Raw genomic sequence first — 21158 nt, 5'->3', positions numbered from 1 at the left:
TGACAGATTGAAAGCCTAGTGGAAGCTTGTTTCACTCAAGTCATCTATAAAAATACCAAAAAGAATTCACTTGCAAGCGAAACCTTATCGTTCCCTGGATTTCTTTAGGGTGGAGATAATAGAGTAGTTCAGTTGCCCACTCATGGAAATGACTATGGTGAGTGCACGTAGTACAGGGAGGGGTACATCTTCACAGCACAATTCAATGTTATGTAGAGATTGAAGTTACCCTCTGGTCTTGGCAGACTGTGTAAGCTCAGAGCATTGCACTAACTTACCATGCCAAAGAGGCAATGCTGTGGCTGTATGGCTTCTTGGACCCAGTTATCTTGTGTGTTTATATGTGGCAGAGCATAGTGCTGTACAGGTATTCACGCCTCTGGCTCAACAAGAGTGCATCTGTTCAATGTATAAAAGCTGTTTCCAGTCAGTGCCTGTTTCTATTGGAGATTAGTGACATAAGCTACGTCCTAAAAGCTTTCTTGTCAGGAACATACTAAATAAATGTTAACCATTTCTGGTGTGTCTCTTGTGCAGACCACCAGCTGTTTCATAATTAAATGACCTTATACACCAACTATGAGGATGTCTTTAATTTTTCCATGTTTCTTAAAAACAAGGGTTCTATGTCAAGACTTTTCATCCCTTCTTTGACCTCCGTGGGATGCTTTGTTAATAATTAAACAAACAAACAAACAAATATGGCAGTGAATTTTGGAAGTTGTTCTTCATCATTCTTAGCTCCAGTGAAAAATGAAGTTGCTGAATGTTCAGAACTATAATTGCAAAGTTAACTTTCCTTGAGATTATCACTAGGAGTGCAGGAGGTAGCATTTAGGCAAACATTTTATTCACGACTCATACATTAATACTTGCAAGCGTTATTTATACAATGGCATTGGCAGTATAATAAATGGTGGGTTTATCTTTTGCCACAGCTTTCCAATGAAGGCCTTCAAAAATAATGTTTTTATTAAAATACAAGTGCAACGGAGTTCATTTTTTGAAAGAGTCCCTATATTAGGTCATTTTAGGGAAAAATGATCTCAGTCTTCTTCACCCTTAAGCTATTTGTAATACAAAAATTAAAAAGCTGCAACCACATACAAGTAAGCTGAATTCCTCCTACTTTTTTTATTCCCTCTGCATCGCAGTCCATGCATAACTGTCATACAGTCCAGCTGATGAATTTTAGAGAGAAAACAGTTATGTTTCTCTAAGATACTTCAGTAGTTGCCAAGTATACTGATGTATACTTGGTTTTCTGTAAGAGTATGTATCATATTTCAGAGAGATTAGATCCTTCAAAATGAGGTTACACCAATGTTAAAGGACAGAGCATATCTAGACAATTGTCTGGTGTATCCATAATATATTGGAAGTATTAGTTGTTTTTAAACAGAACTAGGGTAACATTCTATAGTCAGCACTGCCGCAGTTTAACACTTACTCTAAAAAAAAAAAATCTTCTTTCTTCAAATCAGAAACCCAGATCGTTTCCATCCACTTCCACTGGCTGGCAGATAGGTTTTCACACCACTAAAATAAAAATTCAACATGTAAGCATAGATTAATTGATAAATTGGTTTCTTATGACCTGTGAAGGATAAAATTTGCATAGCAATTTAACATGTGAAGCACTGTACTGAAAATGGGATGCTGCGATTGTAGTTCTCTTACTGCTTATTTTGGAATTAATTGAAACTAACTATAAGAATAAGCGTCTGTTGCTTTGTAAGAAAATTGAATTTTAAAACGTAGGATATACTGTGAAAAGCAAAGATTAATAGGTATGTGGCACCAAAGGAAAATTATGCAAGTTCAAGGATCTTCTGTTAACATTTTATAAAGCATTGGACAGTCCTCAAAAGAGAACATTATTTTCTGTTACACTTCTTATGCAGAGATAAAGTTGGTAGACGCAGAAAAATGGACACTCCACAGCAAAGGGTTTAAGAAATCTTTAGATAAGGATGTCAGTCTTTAGTCATCTTTCTAGTTTGTGCTTTTTCATTTAAAATTTAAAGTAGTTCTGTGATAAATTAGAGTTCATCTGACATCGTTATGCAGATTAGAACTATTAAAAAGATTTTAAAAGGAATCCATTTTAAAATCTAAAGAAGAAAGTTAAAACAGGCTGTTTGATGTAGAACAGGTAAGAAATGCAAAAATGTTACATCAATAGAACTTTGTTGTGTGTCAAAATGACTGCATAGCAATGTAAACTAAATCTCAAGCTACATCTCTTTTATATTTTTTTTTCCCTGAAGAATAAGAGTTTCCCTTCACTCCTCATATTTTGCACAATGCTGATAAATGTTGGGAGGCAGACCACCATTTCTTTTTTCCTCATCCCAGCTCTTTCCCCACTGTCCTGCTGTGTCTTTATAGTTCTGATTTTCAGGTAGACTTTTCATCATCTGATTCTGTGTTCTAGCTATAAATAGATGTTATCCTCTCTGGTTATAGGAACATGAATAGGATTAGCCAAGTATATCTTCTCAGGTATTATAGTAGAAGGAAATGCAAATCATTTGGCCGTGAAATTCTCTATGGAAGCAGTGGTTGCACCTCATATTCCAAGAAAAGTGGGCCAATGTTCACAGATAGATGTAATATTTTTCAGAGATGTTTTTATAATTAATGCAAGTCATTCTTCATTTGACTTTCAATTTTCTTCTCCCTCCATTTTTTCCCCCTTCTTAGGAATTTTGAAAAACATAGGAACATTATTTTCATTGATATGAGGCAATTAGTTGCTAGATTCTACTGAAGACATTATTTTGTTAAAGTTTGACATGGCCCAACTATGCAACAGTTACCTACCGCTATGTGATAGCTGCCTTCCATGTTCTTATTGAAGGCACAAAGAGCTCTTAAAAGATGAAATAAAATGACTGCTAGTGAGCAATACTTGGGTACTATCAGTGAGCACTATCTGGAACCGAAATATTGTTTCCACCTCTTGTGGGATTAATTATAATGGCTCGGGGCATCTTTGCTAACTGTCCTTTGCTGGAAAATCTGATCTTCATTTGGGCTTCTTTCTCACATTGTCTTGCTCTGATGTGTCCTCAGGACCAGGAATAGCTGCTGTAATATGAATTGTCAGGCTGTCTAAGAACTGCCTAGAACGTTTGCTGCATCCTTACATGTTTGCAGGTATTACCAAAGTTGACATAATAGAACTGGGTGCAATAGTTAATAGATATTCAAAGCAGGGAGAGAAGCGGTGATAATTATAGAAATATTTTCCTAAGCTTTCCGGAACAACTTTCTTTTTTTGTATCCTAAGTCTTTAAATAATTGTGCAAACATAAGTTCAGCTGCACACATAATTTTAGGGATGTCTTCAGGCTGAAATGACTCTCTCAACAAGTACACTTTTCTTAATTTACGGTAACTAGACAGCTTAACCATGTCTGTAAGGTTCCAGCAGCAACATCTGCATTACACACTACAATATGGGGCCAAGAGCCATATAAGCTGGTATTGTAGTTGGCAAGACATGCATCGTTTTATGCTGTTTCTTTTCCGTGGTTCTTGTGTTGGCCCAGCATGTGTGGATAGTACTACCACTTTACCCAGAGAAGTGTAACTCTTGCTCTTGCACATTTTGAACCCTAAAAGAAAATAAGAATCAACCTATTTTTTAGCTAGAAAGAATTATTTTGTCAGAAGTAACAAAATTCTACAGCTCTCGCTTCCTGAAATATGCAGGCTTTTTGGAGTTGACATGCATATATACATGTACAAATCCTTTTCCCGTTAGTTTCAGACACAATCCAACAAAAGCAACAAAAACAACAAAGCCAAACTATTTGCTTCCCCTTAATCTCGAGTAATGTTGCATAAAACTATCTCAAATGGAAAGTAACTAGCCTGATTATTGTAAATAAGGAGAAAGTTAAATTATGCTTTGCTCTGTTTAAGGCAGTGCCTTAAGTGCCTTCAAAAGGTACTGTACCCTTATAAGAAATTCCATGGAATAGAAACTATCTTCTATGAATATTTCACCTGGTTCCGTGAAACACTATTTATTTATAGATTGTCTTAAAGAATGTCTTTGTTCTTCTTAACTATCTCCAGAATTTTTTTACATCCAATTTTATATATTGATTCCAAAAAGGAATCTATTACTTTGTAAGGACTTCCCACAATTACTGGTGCAATTTCACAATCTTAATTTTTTTTCTAGTGATTTGGCACAGGACTTACTGCTATGATTGTACTAACTTATGCTATAATAATGTGTCATTATCAGCTAAAAGCCTATGTTAACATTATCATTAAAATCATCACTTGCTTAATGTCAGTACAGTTGAATTCTTCACTATAGGATTTGATGTTATTATCTAAAAGTTTTAGACCAGTGGTAATTCTCCTGTAGCAGCACAGCACCATCAATCATGGCAGGCTTATTCTTTATATGGGACATTAAAGTGAGGTCTGTCTCAGATTTCTATTAGAGCGTTGCAGAATTCCATTCCTTTTTTTTTGCATTTCAAAAAGGGTAATCTGAATGTCCAAGAATCTTTCTCTTTAAAAAAAAAAATAATTCAAAATATTCATGTAGGCAAGCGCTATTAAGTAATATTCCAGTTGAATTTGCCTTGCATCATAGTCTTGATGCTGGATTGGATTAGATTGAATTGGATTGGATTAAGCTATGCGATGGGACAGCAGTACTCACAGCGCACACCACGAAGTGTCCTCATGTCACTAAATAGCCCCTTCCTTGCCATCTGCGCACAGCGTGTCCAGGCTCACTGTGTTTGCCATAGATATTTGCTGCGCTTGGCCAGTAGGTCCATCACACTGTAGAGCATGCCTGGATCAAAGACATGGTTTGTGCATGGTGCAAGTCCAGATGTACTACATTTATCAATGCTCTAGCAGCTGGCTGTCAGGAGTCCCCTTTTACACTAGGACCCAGCACCTGAGATCCCCAGGTTAAGACGGCGTGGCCCATAGATCCTGTATGAAGCTGTAATGCCAACTATGTTGCACAAGAGACCTAGAGAAAATGAATCACTGCATTGGATACAGAGAAATCAGTAGCAAAGTATACTGTGTATAGAAAGAGAGGAATATGAAAGAATGATGACATTCAATTTTATCTAAAAATAATCTTCCTTGTCTATGTAGTCTCCTACTGAGTTGTGCTGAGTTCCTACATTTCCTGACTGTTTTTAAACCAAAAGAAAGAGTTTAGAGTTGTTCCCTCTGCAATTACTCAGTGACCAATATTACATATCAGACTGAAGCAATTAAACTTTTCTAACAACATGTTGCTGTGGTTTAACCCCAGCTGGCAACTAAGCACCACACAGCTTCTCGCTTACTTCCCCCTGGTGGGATGGGGGAAAGAATCAGAAGAGTAAAAGTGAGAAAACTCGTGGGTTGAGATAAAGACAGTTTAATAAGTAAAGCAAAAGCTGTGCATGCAAGCAAAGCAAAACAAGGAATTCATTCACCACTTCCCACCAGCAGGCAAGTGTTCAGCCATCTCCAGGAAAGCAGGGCTCCATCATGCGTAACGGTTACTTGGGAAGACAAAATGTCATAACTCCAAATGCCCATCCCTTCCTTCTTCCCCCATCTTTCTATGCTGAGCATGATGTCATATAGTCTGGAATATCCCTTTGGTCAGTTGGGGTCAGCTGTCCTGGCTCTGTCTCCACCCAACTTCTTGTGCACCCCCAGCCTGCTCGCTGGCAGGGCAGGGTCAGGAGCAGAAAAGGCCTTGACCCTATGTAAGCACTGCTCAGCAATAACTAACACATCCCTGTCTCATCAATGTTGTTTCCAGCACAAATCCAAAACATAGCCCCATACTAGCTACTATGAAGGAAATTAACTCTACCCTAGCAAAAACCAGCATGCATGTGTCTGGTTTCTTTGAAAATTTCATTAAGTGTAAACAAATTAGCATGTACTGTGCAGCTTTCACTGAGTTTAAAAAGCACTTGGAGCATATTAGTACCATCACCAGCTAACAATGTAATTTTGTCACATTACGTGAACAGGCAATGAAGATTAACTTTGTACAATTAATCATAATTACTTTTAAATACTACTTGTTATGTAGATAATGGGGAAAGTAATTTTAACAATAAACAGTTCAGGAATCTGCTCCTTTTATTTAAAGAATTTTTAAGTAAAAGTGCAACTGTCTTTTTTTCTATTTATTTTCTTATTAATTATGAACAAGAGCAGTTAGAGGCTACTCTAGGCTTATATTTTCTTCTTTTTCCCCTTTATCATTTAAGTGTTATCATTAAGAAACATCTGAAACTATGCAATCATGATTCACACATTTGTTGGTGCCAATGATGTTGGTGAACCACACTTTGGAAATAATACTTGCATAACAATGCAGCAGAAATCGGATGATATGTTGCAAACTAACTTGGCTGCAAACTCATGTAATGACAACAAAGTGGTAACTGCTTTCTTGTGACAAAACATGATCTATAATCTCCCATTTTTTACAGAAATAAAAAAATGCCTACTAGGTAAAGAAGGTAGAGTATTAACTTTTTCCTTCCCTGAGGTCCTTTATCTGATAATACCAAGTAGTTTAGGGAATGATAGTATATGTTTTTAACTCTTGCATACATCCCTTGAGACATTAATTCCTAAAAACATTACTTAGGAGCACCCAAGATAGAGACAGCACCCAAAGAGAGCATCTTTGCCACTAGAACACATGTATGTCTTCAAAGTTCTTTTCCTGGAGGTTTGTCCTGCTGCATTCTTGTGTCAAGGAAGAAAAATTTGCTTGAATTGTCAGCAAGAAATTTGCTGAAAAATGTGTTATGTGGTCATGGCTGCATTTTTTAGTTTTCTCTGTCTTGCCTATTGCTTTGTTTTAAGTTGGGAAAGATGCTCCTAAAAGCACAGGCAGAGGCTCAAAATTAGGGGTACAGAAAGATGAACCCCACCATCCAGGAGACAATGGCAGAGGGCTCAGTCCTTGAGAACATGCTTTCCTCAGCACAGCCCTCCCGGGCACTGCTGTGCCCTGCTGCAGGCTCAGCGCAGGACCCAGCCCAATGACTTAGTGACTTCCCTGTCTCCCTGCTTCTCCAGTAATCTTGAAAGAAAATCATGAGTGATGGCAGGGTGTTGGGGAGTAGTTACTAATTTTAAAGAAATAAAATTGTTTGCCATCTTAACATTTTGGATTTCACCAGTTTTTACCAGGGCAGCCTACAAGCCTGAGAGCCAAGATAAATAGCTGGCTTTGCATTTCCAGCTCCTCTAATACAAAGTTCCTGGTATTGTCTTTGTCCCCAAATCTCGCAGGTCCTCTTCGTCTGGGCAAAGCAGAACCTTGTGTAACAGTCTGGTGAATACAGCCTCACCTCTTTATATAACTGTGGGTAGGCAACTGTCACAAAACCACTTAATGATCTGCAGTTCCTAATTCCCTGCTTCATTCTTCATCCTTATCTAATAGCCTTTGCTTACTGAGGGTTCCCCCTACCCAGTGACAAACACCAGCTTTGTTTACTTAGGAACCCGGTGATTCTGGCCACAGTCTGTAGGGAATCTGGAGCTCTCGCCAAGCCCCAAACTCCAATATCAGCAATATCAGACCTTAGGGACGTGTCAAAGCAATAGAGCTCAGAAGTAGCTCTGTATTTCTTCAATAATGCCTGTGCAGCCTTTGAGGAACAGCTGAAATTCTTCCTTCAGAAGTAAAAAGAAAGCAAGGAAACAGGGGAAGATGAAATGGAGCAAAATGAATTCTCCTTTAGTTTTCTGAGGGCAGAGAAAGCAGCGCTATATTTGAAATTGGGTCTAAAGAGAAAGAGAGAAGCACATAGGATTAGCTATAAATTTCACAGTTATTCTGAGCTGTTGTAATCTGCCGTTTGACCTGTGCCCCCTCCCTCTGCCTTATGAGGTTTAAGTAGTATTCTGAAAGACAGGGGGTGGGGAGGGAAGGTGGCTTAATGTCCTAAGCTCTAGGTTTGAAATACCTAGACTGTCTATATTTGCACACTTGTTAATCCTGCTAAAGCCTGTTGAGCTAGTCTCCTGGTGTCAGGTTGAGTTTAGAGATTTTCCAGGAGCAACCCTGAAAACAGGACGCGGCTTACTGTGTACAGACTCACTCTTCACAGAGTCCTCAGCACACCAAGCTAAGACAAGGGGTTCACTCATCGTAGGGTTTCGCGGGGACAGAAATCTGCCCTTCCCACACGCATAGCCATGGTGTGCTGTGGGAGATGGCTGGCCTACTGTCCCAGTACCACTGCATCCACACGGGTAGGAAATCGCCTTCTGGTAAGAGCCAGGCAGACAAAACGCCGAGTTCAATTCATTCTGGCTGAACCTCGAGTTACCATGCCATTAAAGATCAGCTGTGTACTCACAGCTGACAAGTCAATTATTTTTAATCCGTGTTCAAATAGTTTGAAGCTGTAAAAGTTTTTTAAGGAGCTGTGAAGATTAGCAATGTTATTCTGGGAACCGACGGGTAAATGCCCTCTTACGGCTCTGGGGCTGGGGTATTAATGGACAGCCGTTGTGTAACGCTGCCATCCCTCCCTGCCCAGCTTTGCCCTCGCAGGACACACATCCTTATCCTCACTGAACAAAAAACGAGTGGCCTGCACGCAGGCTGACATTCTGAAGCCAAAACATTCCATAAAAATATAAAATTAAATTGCTTTCTCATCAGGAGATCCAGTAGCCGATGAACAACTGAAACTGGGCCTGGGGTGGTCAGGGCTGGTGGTGCCCTCAGGGCCATGAGGATCATTTTTATATCATCAGCAAATTCTCATTCCAGTTTTGGAGCTGCCTTTTGTCTTTGTTTTATGAATCCAACTGTTCCAAGCAGCTTAAAAAAAATCACTCGTCATTGAAAGCAAAACAAGTTACAAAAACACAGCTTCAAAGGGTACAAACACATGCACAACCATAATGTGTTCTTAAGCTTCTAGCTCATCTGGTCAAGCCGTTAAAGAGACTAGAAAAAAAGTGTATCTTTTTATTAAGTCTACTATGCTAAGCGGAAAGTCCAAAACACTATGGGGCACATAGAAGAAGTGTTGAACCCTTTTTTTTTTTTTGGTGTCTCTCCAGCTCACTCCTCAGCATTGGAGGAGGAGATTTCTACCCCCCTGTTTCACACCATATCCAGAGTGGGTAGGTACCCTGTGCTCTCACCCCAGCTGGCTCTGCACACACAGGCAGGGAAGGCAGCTGGACCTCACCACACTTCCAGACGCTCATGGTATCCGAGCGTAATTGTGCTGGAGCCGAAGATGGCATGGCCAGCGCCATACAGACATGGAAAATAAGCCTTTGCGCGCAAAAAATGCAGCCAGCACCCTAACCTGCTAAGCTGTCAAATAAGCAGGTTTCACCAGCATTAACTCCATTTAATAGAAATACTAGAAATTTGCCCTTTGGAATAAGAGAGTAAAGCACCAGAAGTAAATTATTTATATCTTCCACCACTGGTAATCAGCCCTGCTTATTATATTGTTGTGGGTTTTTTTAATTTTATTTTATTATTTTTACAGTAGCCCTTTCCTTGTGAATTACTGACTTCCTAATGAGCAACAGATACTTTACCATGTGCACAGCACAGAGTGAAGTTTTATAGAGCCTGGAGACGTGTAAGGACCTACCTAGATACTTGTATTGTGAATGGCTATAGAGCAGCAGATGGGTAAATTAGCACGGCAGTATTCTTCTAATAACATCATAACACATTTATTGTATTATTTGTTGTAGTCACAGAACCACAGGATGATCTTCATAGGTTACTGTTATGATTTTTTTCATTATTTAATGTACTGTTCCGAGGCTCTTGGATGCTACTGTAAAAAGCGCAGTATTTCTCTTTATCTGAGAAAGCTCTGTATATGTGTAACAAGATCGCCATAGCCTTCTGCATCACATAAATGTTTTCTTTTTTACCTACAACATATGTCTTTTAGTGTAGAAAGGGAAAACTACATTTCTCATCAATGCTTTTGCGCAGTGCTTCTGGTTCCACATCCTGTAGATAAACATGCCTGCCTTCTCAGGATTTCTACTCCTGATGCACTGGCTGCTGAGGGTTTGTCGCCAGTGGTCTTTGCACGTCTACAGAATGTGGCTGGGGCTTTCCTAGAAATTACAGTATCTCTCAGGTGTTTTTCAGAGGTGGGGAGTTTTTTGACCTGGGTCTTCAGTCCCTATCTGCTTGGGGCAGGCTAAATGATGCACCAGATCAGAATTTCATAGCTGAACACGTTAAGATGATTATTACCTTTTCCAAGCTTCTGATATTTTGTTAGAGCAACAACAGTGACACCAAGCCACAGGAAGAAAGTGAACAAAATACTATTTTCCAAAATCCCAAGTGAAATGTAAGGGAGAAAGAAGAAAATTAATTATAGACATCCAGTAATCCTAAAATTAATCTGTAGTTTCAATAAGTGGTATGAAATGCAACAAAAAAGCAGCAATGTGAAATTATCTATACCACATTCTCAATAGATCTATCAAATCAGATGATGGAAATATAATCAGCAAAACAAACTTTGCCCTCCAGTAAAATAATTGATGAGATGCTTCTTGGAGTAACACTTGGAAAACTGAACTTCAAGCTGGTGTGCCAAAAAGAAGCACAAAGTTTGTGGAAGATGATGTGTCATTTTTTGGTAAAGCATCTGTTTTTAATACTGGCATAATCTTGTTTGAAAACTATATGCAGTTACTGCCAAATTTAATTTAATGCCAAACAGTGGATGGATGGTGTCTTTGCCTTCGCTGAGTTTGCTGTGATTGCAATTACAGTAAATCCAGCAACCACAGCAGAACCTGCACAAAGAGTCTGTGAAGTAATTGTCAGTCTGCACAAGTTATGCACGCACCGTTTCTGCATGTACATTGATTCCAGTGTGTTTGAAACACTGGATTTACCTCTTACGTGCCACTCAAGGCCGAACAGCCTTGCACAGAGGTCAAAAAGAGCACTGCAAGTACAGCAGTGAGTCATACTGCACCTTTACAGGACTTCTTTTCCTTTAGTTGAGGCTTGAGGGCTGATTAATGCCTGCTGGTTGTAAAACCTCAAGTGGCAAGACTTGTGTTGGCGTATGACAATAAAAATAAGTAATGTACTAAACCTACTAGATATTCATCCAACCTTCTCTTCTCAGTCACAGGCCATCTGAATCCGATGACGGTCTTTCCAAGGTTTTCCAAACAATTGGATTCTGACCAACATAAAGATCACAAGATTAAATTTAACAGCTGTTAATTCTTTTCATATGGACATGAGAAACAGCTGGAGCAAGTACTCTCCAAATTCAGCAACTGTTTCTGCCATCCTCACCACATTTTTACAGAAACAGAGGAACTTTAACAGTGACATAGACCACCTGACCATGGAGGCCTGTCCTTGACAGGTTTCCATAACCAGATTCAGAGAAGAAAGCAGAAAATATGGAATTAAAACAATCTGAAATGCTCATTCCCTATGAATATCCCCCAATCCTCATTATTTAGAGATTAGTTTATGACTGGAGGGCTTTATATCTCACGTAAAATGTATTAGTCAAAGAGACCTGATGTTTATATGGAAAAAACATAGTATCTGGAGTTCATGGCAGGTTACTGGTTACCATGTACAACACGTGCTAGATGATCTCTCAGATGAGTAACACCTGGAGAAGCTCTGTTGCATTGGAAATCATCTGTAGTTCTGCAGTACCCATACAAATATAAGCAACTCCACTGCAGACATCTCATTAGTACCAAAACAGATATCCCAGACTCCTCTTTTTCACACACGGAAGTCTACCACAAAACTGTTTCTCTTCTCCTCAAAAAACGTCAATAACAATTGCTCAGAACAGATTTTCCCCCCCACCCCTACTGCTCCCAGCTTTCAGGGGAGAACAAAACTGCCTGTGCTAATGCCCCCTCCTATGGTGCTTCCAGTTGAGCACCTCCTTTTTAAACACCACAGGGGATTTCTATGTTAAGGTGCTTTATAAATCAGTGTGTATTATAGTGAATTCAATGACCTGTTTCTGTGAAATTGCCAGAATGAATAGAAAACCAATGTTGTTAAATAGTTTGTGGTGTTTTTTCTTTTTTTTTCTCTCTCTCTTAGGATGGATTTATAGACTTCTTGGAGTTCATAGCTGCAATAAATTTGGTTATACGAGGGAAAATTGACCAAAAATTGAAATGGTATTTTAAGCTATATGATGCTGATGGAAACGGATGTATTGACAAAAAAGAACTATTAAGCATATTCACGGTAAGGAAGTTACGACCAATAGCAATAGCATTTGACATAGTGTGCTGCCCCTGAAAAAGTAGTTCCATCATGTGTTTTAAATGGATTGTCTGTACTTTACCTAATGTTTTACAGTTGTAAAACCAAAATTTTTCTGGCCAGCAAAACTCCTGCCATTAGTTTCTTGCTTAATGAAGTAAACATATCTATGTAGTATTTTACTGTAAACCATAGTGCTACAGATACAATGCTTTACTGAAAGTGAAAAACTGTAGGAACAGTGAGACATTATTGTGATAAACTATACTATAAGGCAGGGTAGAACTGAAGCAGCATAATGAATAAAACAGCTGGTTACAAGTGTTTGCGCCAGTCTATTGTGAAAAACTGAACTTGCTGTAAGAAATGACACATATTTTATCAAAAATATTCCAATATTTTAATTTTTTGAAAGGTTTTTATATTTTTTTTTTACTACAATGCCATTACCCCTATTTTAAAATTAAATTGGGGAAAATAATTTTATCATTAGATCATGCAGTGAAATTTGGATACAAATATTGTAGAGAATTTTGCAGAAAATGGGTCAACTTCAAACCCATAAAACCAAAGCAGTGTAATTCCTTCTTTAAAATTATTTCTGTATTTTTCAACTTGCTCTACTGAAATAATATTTTGGACTTCAGTAGCTGCTTTCATCCAAAAGATATTACAGGGTTCCTTGCAAATACGAATGACTTAATACTGCTCCCTAAATGTACAGGACTCATTGCAGATCAAGGTTTTGCTTAGGGAGCATAAAATCTAAATAGGGATTTAATGTCATAATAAATAAGGAACGTACTTTGCCTGAATTCTGTATTACTGCTGGTGCCTGTTAGATGCTGTTAGAGACTTTCAAGACCTGCTGCCAAAATTAAAAGGAACTGGAGCCAGATGGAGCCACAAGGTCAAACAAAGTTGATGCATCACCTTCTAAATAGCAGCTTTCTAAAGGTAGAAGGAGAGGCTGCATCTCCCAGATTTCTCCTCATTTAAGACCGACGATGTCTTTCTTTTACAGATATTCTCCCTCATTCTTCAGCCAGAAGCAATGAGGCAACTGTGTTTTGTCTTGGGCTTTATCTGAAAAGAGAATTAAAATCCCTTTAATGTAAAGATTTCTTTTTCAACTTACCTGATTTTAAAACCAGTTTAAACCTGTGTATTTTCTCCTCTTTTCGAGTACGAGAACTTTAACTTAAACCTGCCTAAGTTTTGACCTAGGCTAGATTAAAATCCGTGGGCTCTAAACAAAAAAATAAAAATACAGGCTCACAGCCATTAAGGGTCCTGCTTATACTAAGTATCAATAAACAAGGGATTGTCCAAAAAGATATGTCATATTTGAGACATTAATTTTAAACCACAGAAGTCCTATTAAAACTTCAACTGTCCCTACAGCTATGCAAACTTTGGACCAGCAGATCACTACCAACCAAAATTCCTTCCAGACAACCATGCACCCTCTCAGTGCCTTTTAACAGCCCAGTTATTTTATTATTTAAGGTGATTCTGTGGTAGTCAGTGATTTAAGTACTTCAGGAACCACTGCTTTGCTCTTAGCACTACAACAAATGTGTGTTAGAGGTACAACCTTCTTCTGAAGACTGCATCAGGGTCAGACATATGCTTGTTGCTTCTGGACCCCTGCCATTAACATATAGGCTCCTATTTTGTTAACCTGAAAAACTACTGTCTCAGTGAATAGGATAAAATTTAGCAAAAATATTCATGTATACACTTACTCCAAATATTGGGTCACTTTGCCACAGAAATAGTAGAAGGGAGACTTCTGGTTTTCTTAATTTCTTTGGAGGACAAGTAAATTCTACCAACTTCCAGGACTGCTGGTCTGACTTTATTTGTGATTACTAAGTTAAACATGTCTTAATAGAAAAATTACTTAGGCTTTCTCCTCATGTGCTTTCAGCTGTGAAAAAATAATACTATATTTAAATCACACAGGCCACAGGGCACTCTCCAAAGACACAGAACTCTCTAGGGCCAGATAAAAATTCTGGTATGGAATCTAAAGTGTATTGCAGAGCAGAGGTGCCACATGGTTTCAGAAGACCTTCAGAGATATGTAAATTAGTCTGTAATCTTCAGGCTGTGTGATGTTAATTAAATTTCCAATCCTCATTACTGAAGATTTACTTGAAATAGCTATTTATTTAGTGATTTTTGAAAGGGTTGGTGCACTAAAGAGCTGCATTACAATTACTGCCTTAGCCAGTGTATTGTTTTTACAACTTGATGGAAAAAATCTGAAAGAACTTTCTGCATTCCTTCCTTCAGGCTATCCAGGCTATTAATGGCCACACCAACATGTCTGCTGAAGAGTTCACAAACATGATATTTCAGAAGATAGATGTGAACAATGATGGTAAGAATCTTAGTTTCCTTGGCATTGGCAGGGATTTCCCCCCATAAGGAAGCATGGGATCAAGAGGGAAGTTGAACACACTACTGAAGAACTGACTTTTAGATGAACTGAAAGCCTGAACTTGTTTTTCTTTACCCATATTGCATCAGCTTTACAGCAAAGTGTAAATCAACTGTATCAATTAAGCTGACATAGGAATTACATGCAGTAGGGATTAAAACATGGAGGTCTTGCACTGTTCATCCAAAACGCCAGTGCTCTGGTTGCAGAGCAAAATAAAAATGTGATCAAAGCATCTTTTTAGTATATTTATGTTGCCTTAATCTATCTAAAATGGATAAGAAAACCAATTAAGATGCAGGGTTGCACGTGCTCTGGCATGTTCTAAAGACTGGACAGCATATTGCATGTCCCTTGAAGTCTGATTGTTAACACATGCTAAGACACATGCTACTGTTTTCTCTCAAGACAGCTAGATTAAGCCAATTGGACTTGCTTTTGGAAACTATAACTTTAATGCACTTCTTCAGAGTTGTTTGCAATAGAAAACTTGTCACACGAATGTCTTCCCTCGTATTTATAATATAATCATGAAGATTCTCATTCTACTGGCAATTATGTTTTACAACAATTACTGCAATCATTGACAAATTAGGAATATTAGGAAAGCACTGCTGAGCAAAAACAGATCCCAGCCAGGTATTTTGTTAATTTTTTTTGTTTATTTTTCTGGTCTTATTTAGTGTATTAAGGTTACTTTTTAAAAAGCTGTTCACAATATATAATGAAAGTATGAACAGTGATCTTCTGATGCATGGAAATAACTTGTAGAGGATTTTTTTCCCCAACTGCTTGGCCCGTTTTTTGGGTGAAGGCAAATTACCAAAGGACTCCAAATAACATATAGTCATATTCTAGAATCTAACCCAAATTCTATGATTATTCATACTTTGGAACCTGCTTGGCCATATGTTTACTGCAAATAATAATTGTATCTGAGCTAGACCATCAGCTGAAAAAATAACTTTTGTGTCTTAGGTTTTAGCAATGAAATGCCAGAACATGAATTATTCAGAATTATCTTCCTGATACTCCCATTTCAAACTGCTTTCACAGTTAGTTATTTTTTAAACAGCTACAAACCAGCAGGACTAGCTCTACCTGAGGAATGGGACAAATTTAACCAAGTTTAGCTTAAACTATGCTACCTCCTTGTAGTTTCTTATTAAAGAAAAGGGCAAATAGACAAATAAATTGTAATGTCTTTCCTCACATTAAAATGCAAGAAATAATCCCATGGTTGTAGGGAGCATTTCTTAAAACAAATCTCCTGATGGTTTTGCAATTTATTTTCATTATCTCAAAGAAATCTGAGACCCGTCAAGGTCGCAGTGAGTCTGGGCATGCCAGTGTAATCACATCTCACTGGTAACTGCAGTGGGTTTTGTATGCTTGCACTCTGGTACTGGTACTTTGAAATATATAGCCTGGGATCGAGAGGAGGGAATTCAAGATTAGTTGACCTGCATAAGCAGGAAAATGACGCAACGTGTCCATCTGACAAGTCTAGGAACCCTGCCCAGCCAAAGACCTCAGTCAAAGGCAATACAGAGGGAAGGAGATGGGAAGTAAGAGGAGTGCCTGGGATAGAAGAAGAGATCGGAGAAAGTGAGTGGATGAGTGGCAAAGCAGGAGGAAGCAGACAGGCATAGAGAGACAGCTTGTTCGGTCTCTGCTCCCGGGATGACTACATAAGGGCACTGGGGTTGAAATAGGAGGTGTGAACATCCTCAGGGCCACTGTGTGCCAGACCCTAGAGAGGGTCTTACTCCTCTCACTGAAGCCTAAGACTTCTGTCAAATGACATCTTTCCACTTTGATAGCATGTATATGAACCTGCTCACCAGTGCAGTGAGGACCCATACAACTTTACTGCCCATGGGTAGAAAGTAGGTTTCATATTTTTGAAAAGCTGATCATTTTCCTTTTTCACATTAGATGAAGCTTCCAAGTTGTCATGAGCAAAAAAAAAAAAAAAACCACAAAACACAAAAAACCTCTGGGGAGTACTTAAATCCAAAAATACCCAAAAGTCATCTAGCTAAGCATTCACCAAAAGTGCATGAGACTTGAATTACTGCTCCCCTGCACCTTGGGGCTCTAAGTCATCCAGCTATCTTCCTCTTCACCTGGCCTCTTGTCATTTCTTATTTCAGTGAGAAATCATTCATTGTTGTGATTTTAACAAGAAACTTTATACCCTTCTCAGAGGAAAGAATCAAGCTCTTCCGATTAAACCAGGCTGTTTCCCCTTTCAGAGAAAAACACTGGAATAACTTATAACCAGAGAATTGTGTACACTCCTGTGTACAACATGAGCAGCCACATGCCTAGGACTGGTCTTTGCCTTTTCCAACAGGGAAGGAAGAATTAAAAAAGGAATAATGCTAAATGATATTCCTGCTCCTCAATAAGAAAAGATTTTATAGCTGTCATGACTTTGACATGAGCCAAAAAAATCACGCTCTAAATGACCATTTTGTTTGCTTGGAAGAACTTTATCTAATCAAACCACTTAACCGATTTTATTTTACTACATCTAATCATGGCTCTAAATAATCCTAGTAGTCAACACAGGGAGTATCCCTGGTAATCCTCAGCAAATCACACCCTAATCGCTGTTAAAACCAGATATAAGATAAATTCCAGTTAGCTCAGTAAGAATTGGTCCATGCAGCTAAATTCAGCCTTGATACAGGCTTCATTAGTGCCCTTTTTCACACATTTCTGTCACCATAGATACTGAGTATTCATAGTTGTCTTGACTTCTGTGAAAGGTGTGTTTGATCTCTTTTAACAGAAAAAAAGTGAGTCTGGGTTCTAGGATCTGATGTAAAGTGGGAAAACAACAGAAAATATTCTGCCTGCATTTGCCTGTCAGAAGAGAATGGGGAACGTTCTTGAGGGACTGAATCTGGCACGAATGGCCTTGTGTTGGTCTGAGAGTAATTGCTGGGTTCCTCTGTTCCTAAGGAGTATCTGATTTCCTTTCAGGGGAACTGACTTTAGAAGAATTTATCAATGGTGTGGAAAGAGACGAGGACCTAATGGAATTGATTACAAAAAGTTTTGACCTTTCCAACGTACTCAAAGTCATACAGAGTGGCAGGAGACACAGCATCTGAAGGAAACAGTGACGGATGTGGCATCTGTGGCATCATTTCAAGGAAGATAATATTTTATATATTCAGGGAGCCTGATGTTGTCAAAGCCTGCCCAGACAATACTGAGCAGCCTGCTCCAGGAGTAACAATTTTCACTCGGCTCTGTATCTCTCCTTTTCTTTTCTTTGTTCTTTCCCTTGCTAATGACTGTGGCAGCCACAGAATACAAACCTTTGCTCACATATAACAGAAAACTATTTGATGCAATACAATAACTTATTTGGACTCTATGACTGCTCAGAGTAATCTGTAAGAAACTGAAAATATCACAAAATGCAGCCTTGCTAGAAGACACGGAGTTAATAAATCTCTTATTTTTAAGTACGGGCTCTTTAACCTGCTATTTAAAGTGTGGACATAAACTTCTAGATAGGACTGGGTTCTATACGGATCAATTAAGAATGAAGCCTGGTTTACATTAATTTAACATTTGCTCTTATCAGTACTTAAAATTCAAGTAAGGTCTCTGGAAAATACCTCATCTTAATATTCCCAAGATGTGCATCCTCCTTAACAAACTGTCTACCACTCCTGATTCTGTTACATTTGTAAGTTAAAATAATGTGATATTTTGATGGTTTTGGCAGGGTTCGGTTAATGTTCTTTCAAATTAACCTTTTATAGAAGCACTGGAATGAAATTCCGTTATCTTTGTAGAGTAAAATTAGAAGTTCAAAGGATAGCTAAAACCAAATAATTTTGTAAGCACTCTGTTTTCCCAGAGATTTGTGTCCTTTGAATTGTATGTCCTCCTTTTCAAAACAATTCATTTTCACTGGGCTCTTTGCCACAGCTGCATGAGACAAAAGGTAAGAGGTATCGTGACTAGTTCCTGCTGATGGGACTGCTGGCTTCTGCCAAACAGACTGTTTAACAGCTGATTTTTTCCTGCCTTTCCCTGACAGGGAGTACTAATTCAGGTATCTTTGCCCTGCCCAGATACGTGGGCAAAAGCTTTTAGCAATTTAATCTCTTTGAGACTTACTCTGTCTTTCAAACGGGGTTGCAATTGTCTCTGAAGGTGGTAGCTGTTATGTGTGCAGGGAAGGCATTCACAGGTGGCACGATCACATATGCCTCATCTTCTTAGGAAACCACATTAAAAACAATTCAACCTTACCTTGTGAAAAACAAGATTAATTTTATGAGTTGAAACGGAACTGCATGAACTGTCTGCAAAGGGAAATTTATAGTCCTCCCTGGTTCTGTTGGGATTGATTGTCTCTCAAGTCTGCAACAAGTTTTATCAAATTACGACATTATATCGTAAGAATAAGTTCTCCTTGCCTGACAGTGCCCTCCACGCATCATACTAATATTAGTTATTGTTAGAAGCATCAGCTTTATGCAAAATAATTTCTTCCAAATCCACTTCAAGTCCATATCCATTTGCACATGAAATGTGCTCCATCACTGGCAATTATTATCCCAGGTTCTGGTTTGATCAATGGAATATACTAAGAGTATGCAACATGCATCCCTTGACATTATAAACAGTTCTGACATTATAGTTCTGACATTTGAATCTTTTATATCCTTTCCAAAAAAAAAAGGAGAATGATGTATAAGATTGCTGGTGGTTTGAATTTTAAGTTCTTGTATTTATTTATCATTGACACATTAATATGTCATTGTCAGTATCTGTTTTCTCACACCCAGACCTCAAAAAGTCACTTTTCTTAATCTAGCCATTTTGCATTTAGATTCTATGAGGGTGGCATCCTTCAGAATTGGCTTTAAAATATTTAAAATGAAATGGTCCAATTTAAGCAATCTGGGTGTCTGGGAACAGCTGTGGTTTGGATTTTTGCTTTTAAACTAATGAAGTTACAGACTTTGAAAAATGATACTACCTATGTACACAGACTCTTTTTTTTTAAAAGGGTTTTTAAAGAGAGTATTTCCATTTAAACCTGTCTATTTTTTCTGTGTAACTGTAACTATATGAAGTGAATTACCAATTCAGGAAGAGCATTGTTGTTATATTAAAAAAATTATGTATGAAAGGACATTCTTAGCCCTTTTTTGTTAAATTAAGTTTTAAAGGAGCAGCTGACATGCTCGTTTTCCACACTTTAATCTATAATCATGTAGCAGAAACCTGTGTAATTAAGAAGCAAGTATCTTTGCTGTTTAATCTAAACACTCTGGCACATCATTTCCAGAAATATTTACCTAGAGTAACTCCACATGTGTTTGGGACTAGTCATAAGATTCTATCTAGTTTTTTATAAGTTGATTAACATAAATTTTCTTTAACTACTTAAGCACCATTTGATACACAGCTGCTTGAGATACTTGCATTATGGCCACAATTTTCTATTGGTTTCATTCTTCTAAATTTGTCAGCTGCTCATACAGCCCTGCTGAGAAGGACTTGGAGGTGATGGTGGATGAGAAGCTCAACATAAGCCAGCAGTGTGCTCGTAGCCCAGAAAGCCAACAGCATCTTCGGCTGCATCAAAAGAAGCGTGGCCAGCAGGTCAAGGGAGGTGATTCTGCCCTCCTACTCCACTCTGGTGGGACCCCACCTGGAGTACTGCTTCCAGCTCTGGGGCCCCCAACATAAGAAGGACATGGACCCGTTGGAACAGTTCAAGTGGAGAGCCACAATGATGATCAGAAGGCCAGAGCACCTCTTCTATGAGGAGAGGCTGCAAGAGTTGTGGTTGTTCAGCCTGGAGAAGAGGAGGCTCAGGGGAGACCTTATAGTGGTTTTCCAGTACCTGAAGGGGGCCTACAGGAGAGGTGGGGAGGGACTCTTATCAGGGAATATAGCAACAGGACAAGGGGTAATGGTTTTAAATTGGAAGAGGGGAGATTTAGATTAGATACAAGGAAAAAATTTTTTACTGTGAGGATGGTGAGACACTGGAACAGGTTACCCAGGGAAGTTGTGGATGCCCCTTCCCTAGAGGTGTTCAAGACCAGCCTGGATGGGGCTTTGAGTAACCTGGTCTAGTGGGAGGTGTCCCTGCCCATGGCAGGGGGGTTGGAACCACATGATCTTTATGGTCCCTTTCAACCCAAACCATTCTACGATGATTCTATGATCAAGTGTACCAGTAAAATCAGGTGGCACATGGAAAAACTCAAGTGTGACTCCTCAAAGTCTTGTTCTAAACCAAAGTGAAGCTGCAACTTGTTTTGCTGGAGGTGCTTTGTAGTCATAAAGGTAAATTGTAAGTTGACCTAACTATTGGAATGCTTGTTGCTAGTTTAGCAAACAGCAGAAAAGGAAAAA

General features: G+C 38.6%; 1 protein-coding gene across 2 annotated transcripts in view; it reads left to right on the top strand.

Annotated features, from left to right (window-relative positions):
• Positions 1-19917, top strand: part of GUCA1C (guanylate cyclase activator 1C) — a 30614-nt gene extending 10697 nt beyond the window's left edge. For both annotated transcript variants that reach the window (XM_074146102.1, XM_074146101.1), the window contains exons 2-4: positions 12134-12283; positions 14603-14690; positions 17745-19917. In XM_074146102.1, coding sequence (XP_074002203.1) covers positions 12134-12283; positions 14603-14690; positions 17745-17875 — 369 coding nt within the window. In that variant the 3' untranslated portion in view covers positions 17876-19917. The remainder of the gene's footprint in view (positions 1-12133; positions 12284-14602; positions 14691-17744) is intronic.
• Positions 19918-21158: the final 1241 nt, after the last annotated feature.

Source organism: Numenius arquata, chromosome 1, assembly GCF_964106895.1.
Source record: "Numenius arquata chromosome 1, bNumArq3.hap1.1, whole genome shotgun sequence".
Taxonomy (NCBI): domain Eukaryota; kingdom Metazoa; phylum Chordata; class Aves; order Charadriiformes; family Scolopacidae; genus Numenius; species Numenius arquata.
Note: the sequence above shows the minus strand (reverse complement) of the source record. Positions and strands in the feature narration are given on the sequence as shown.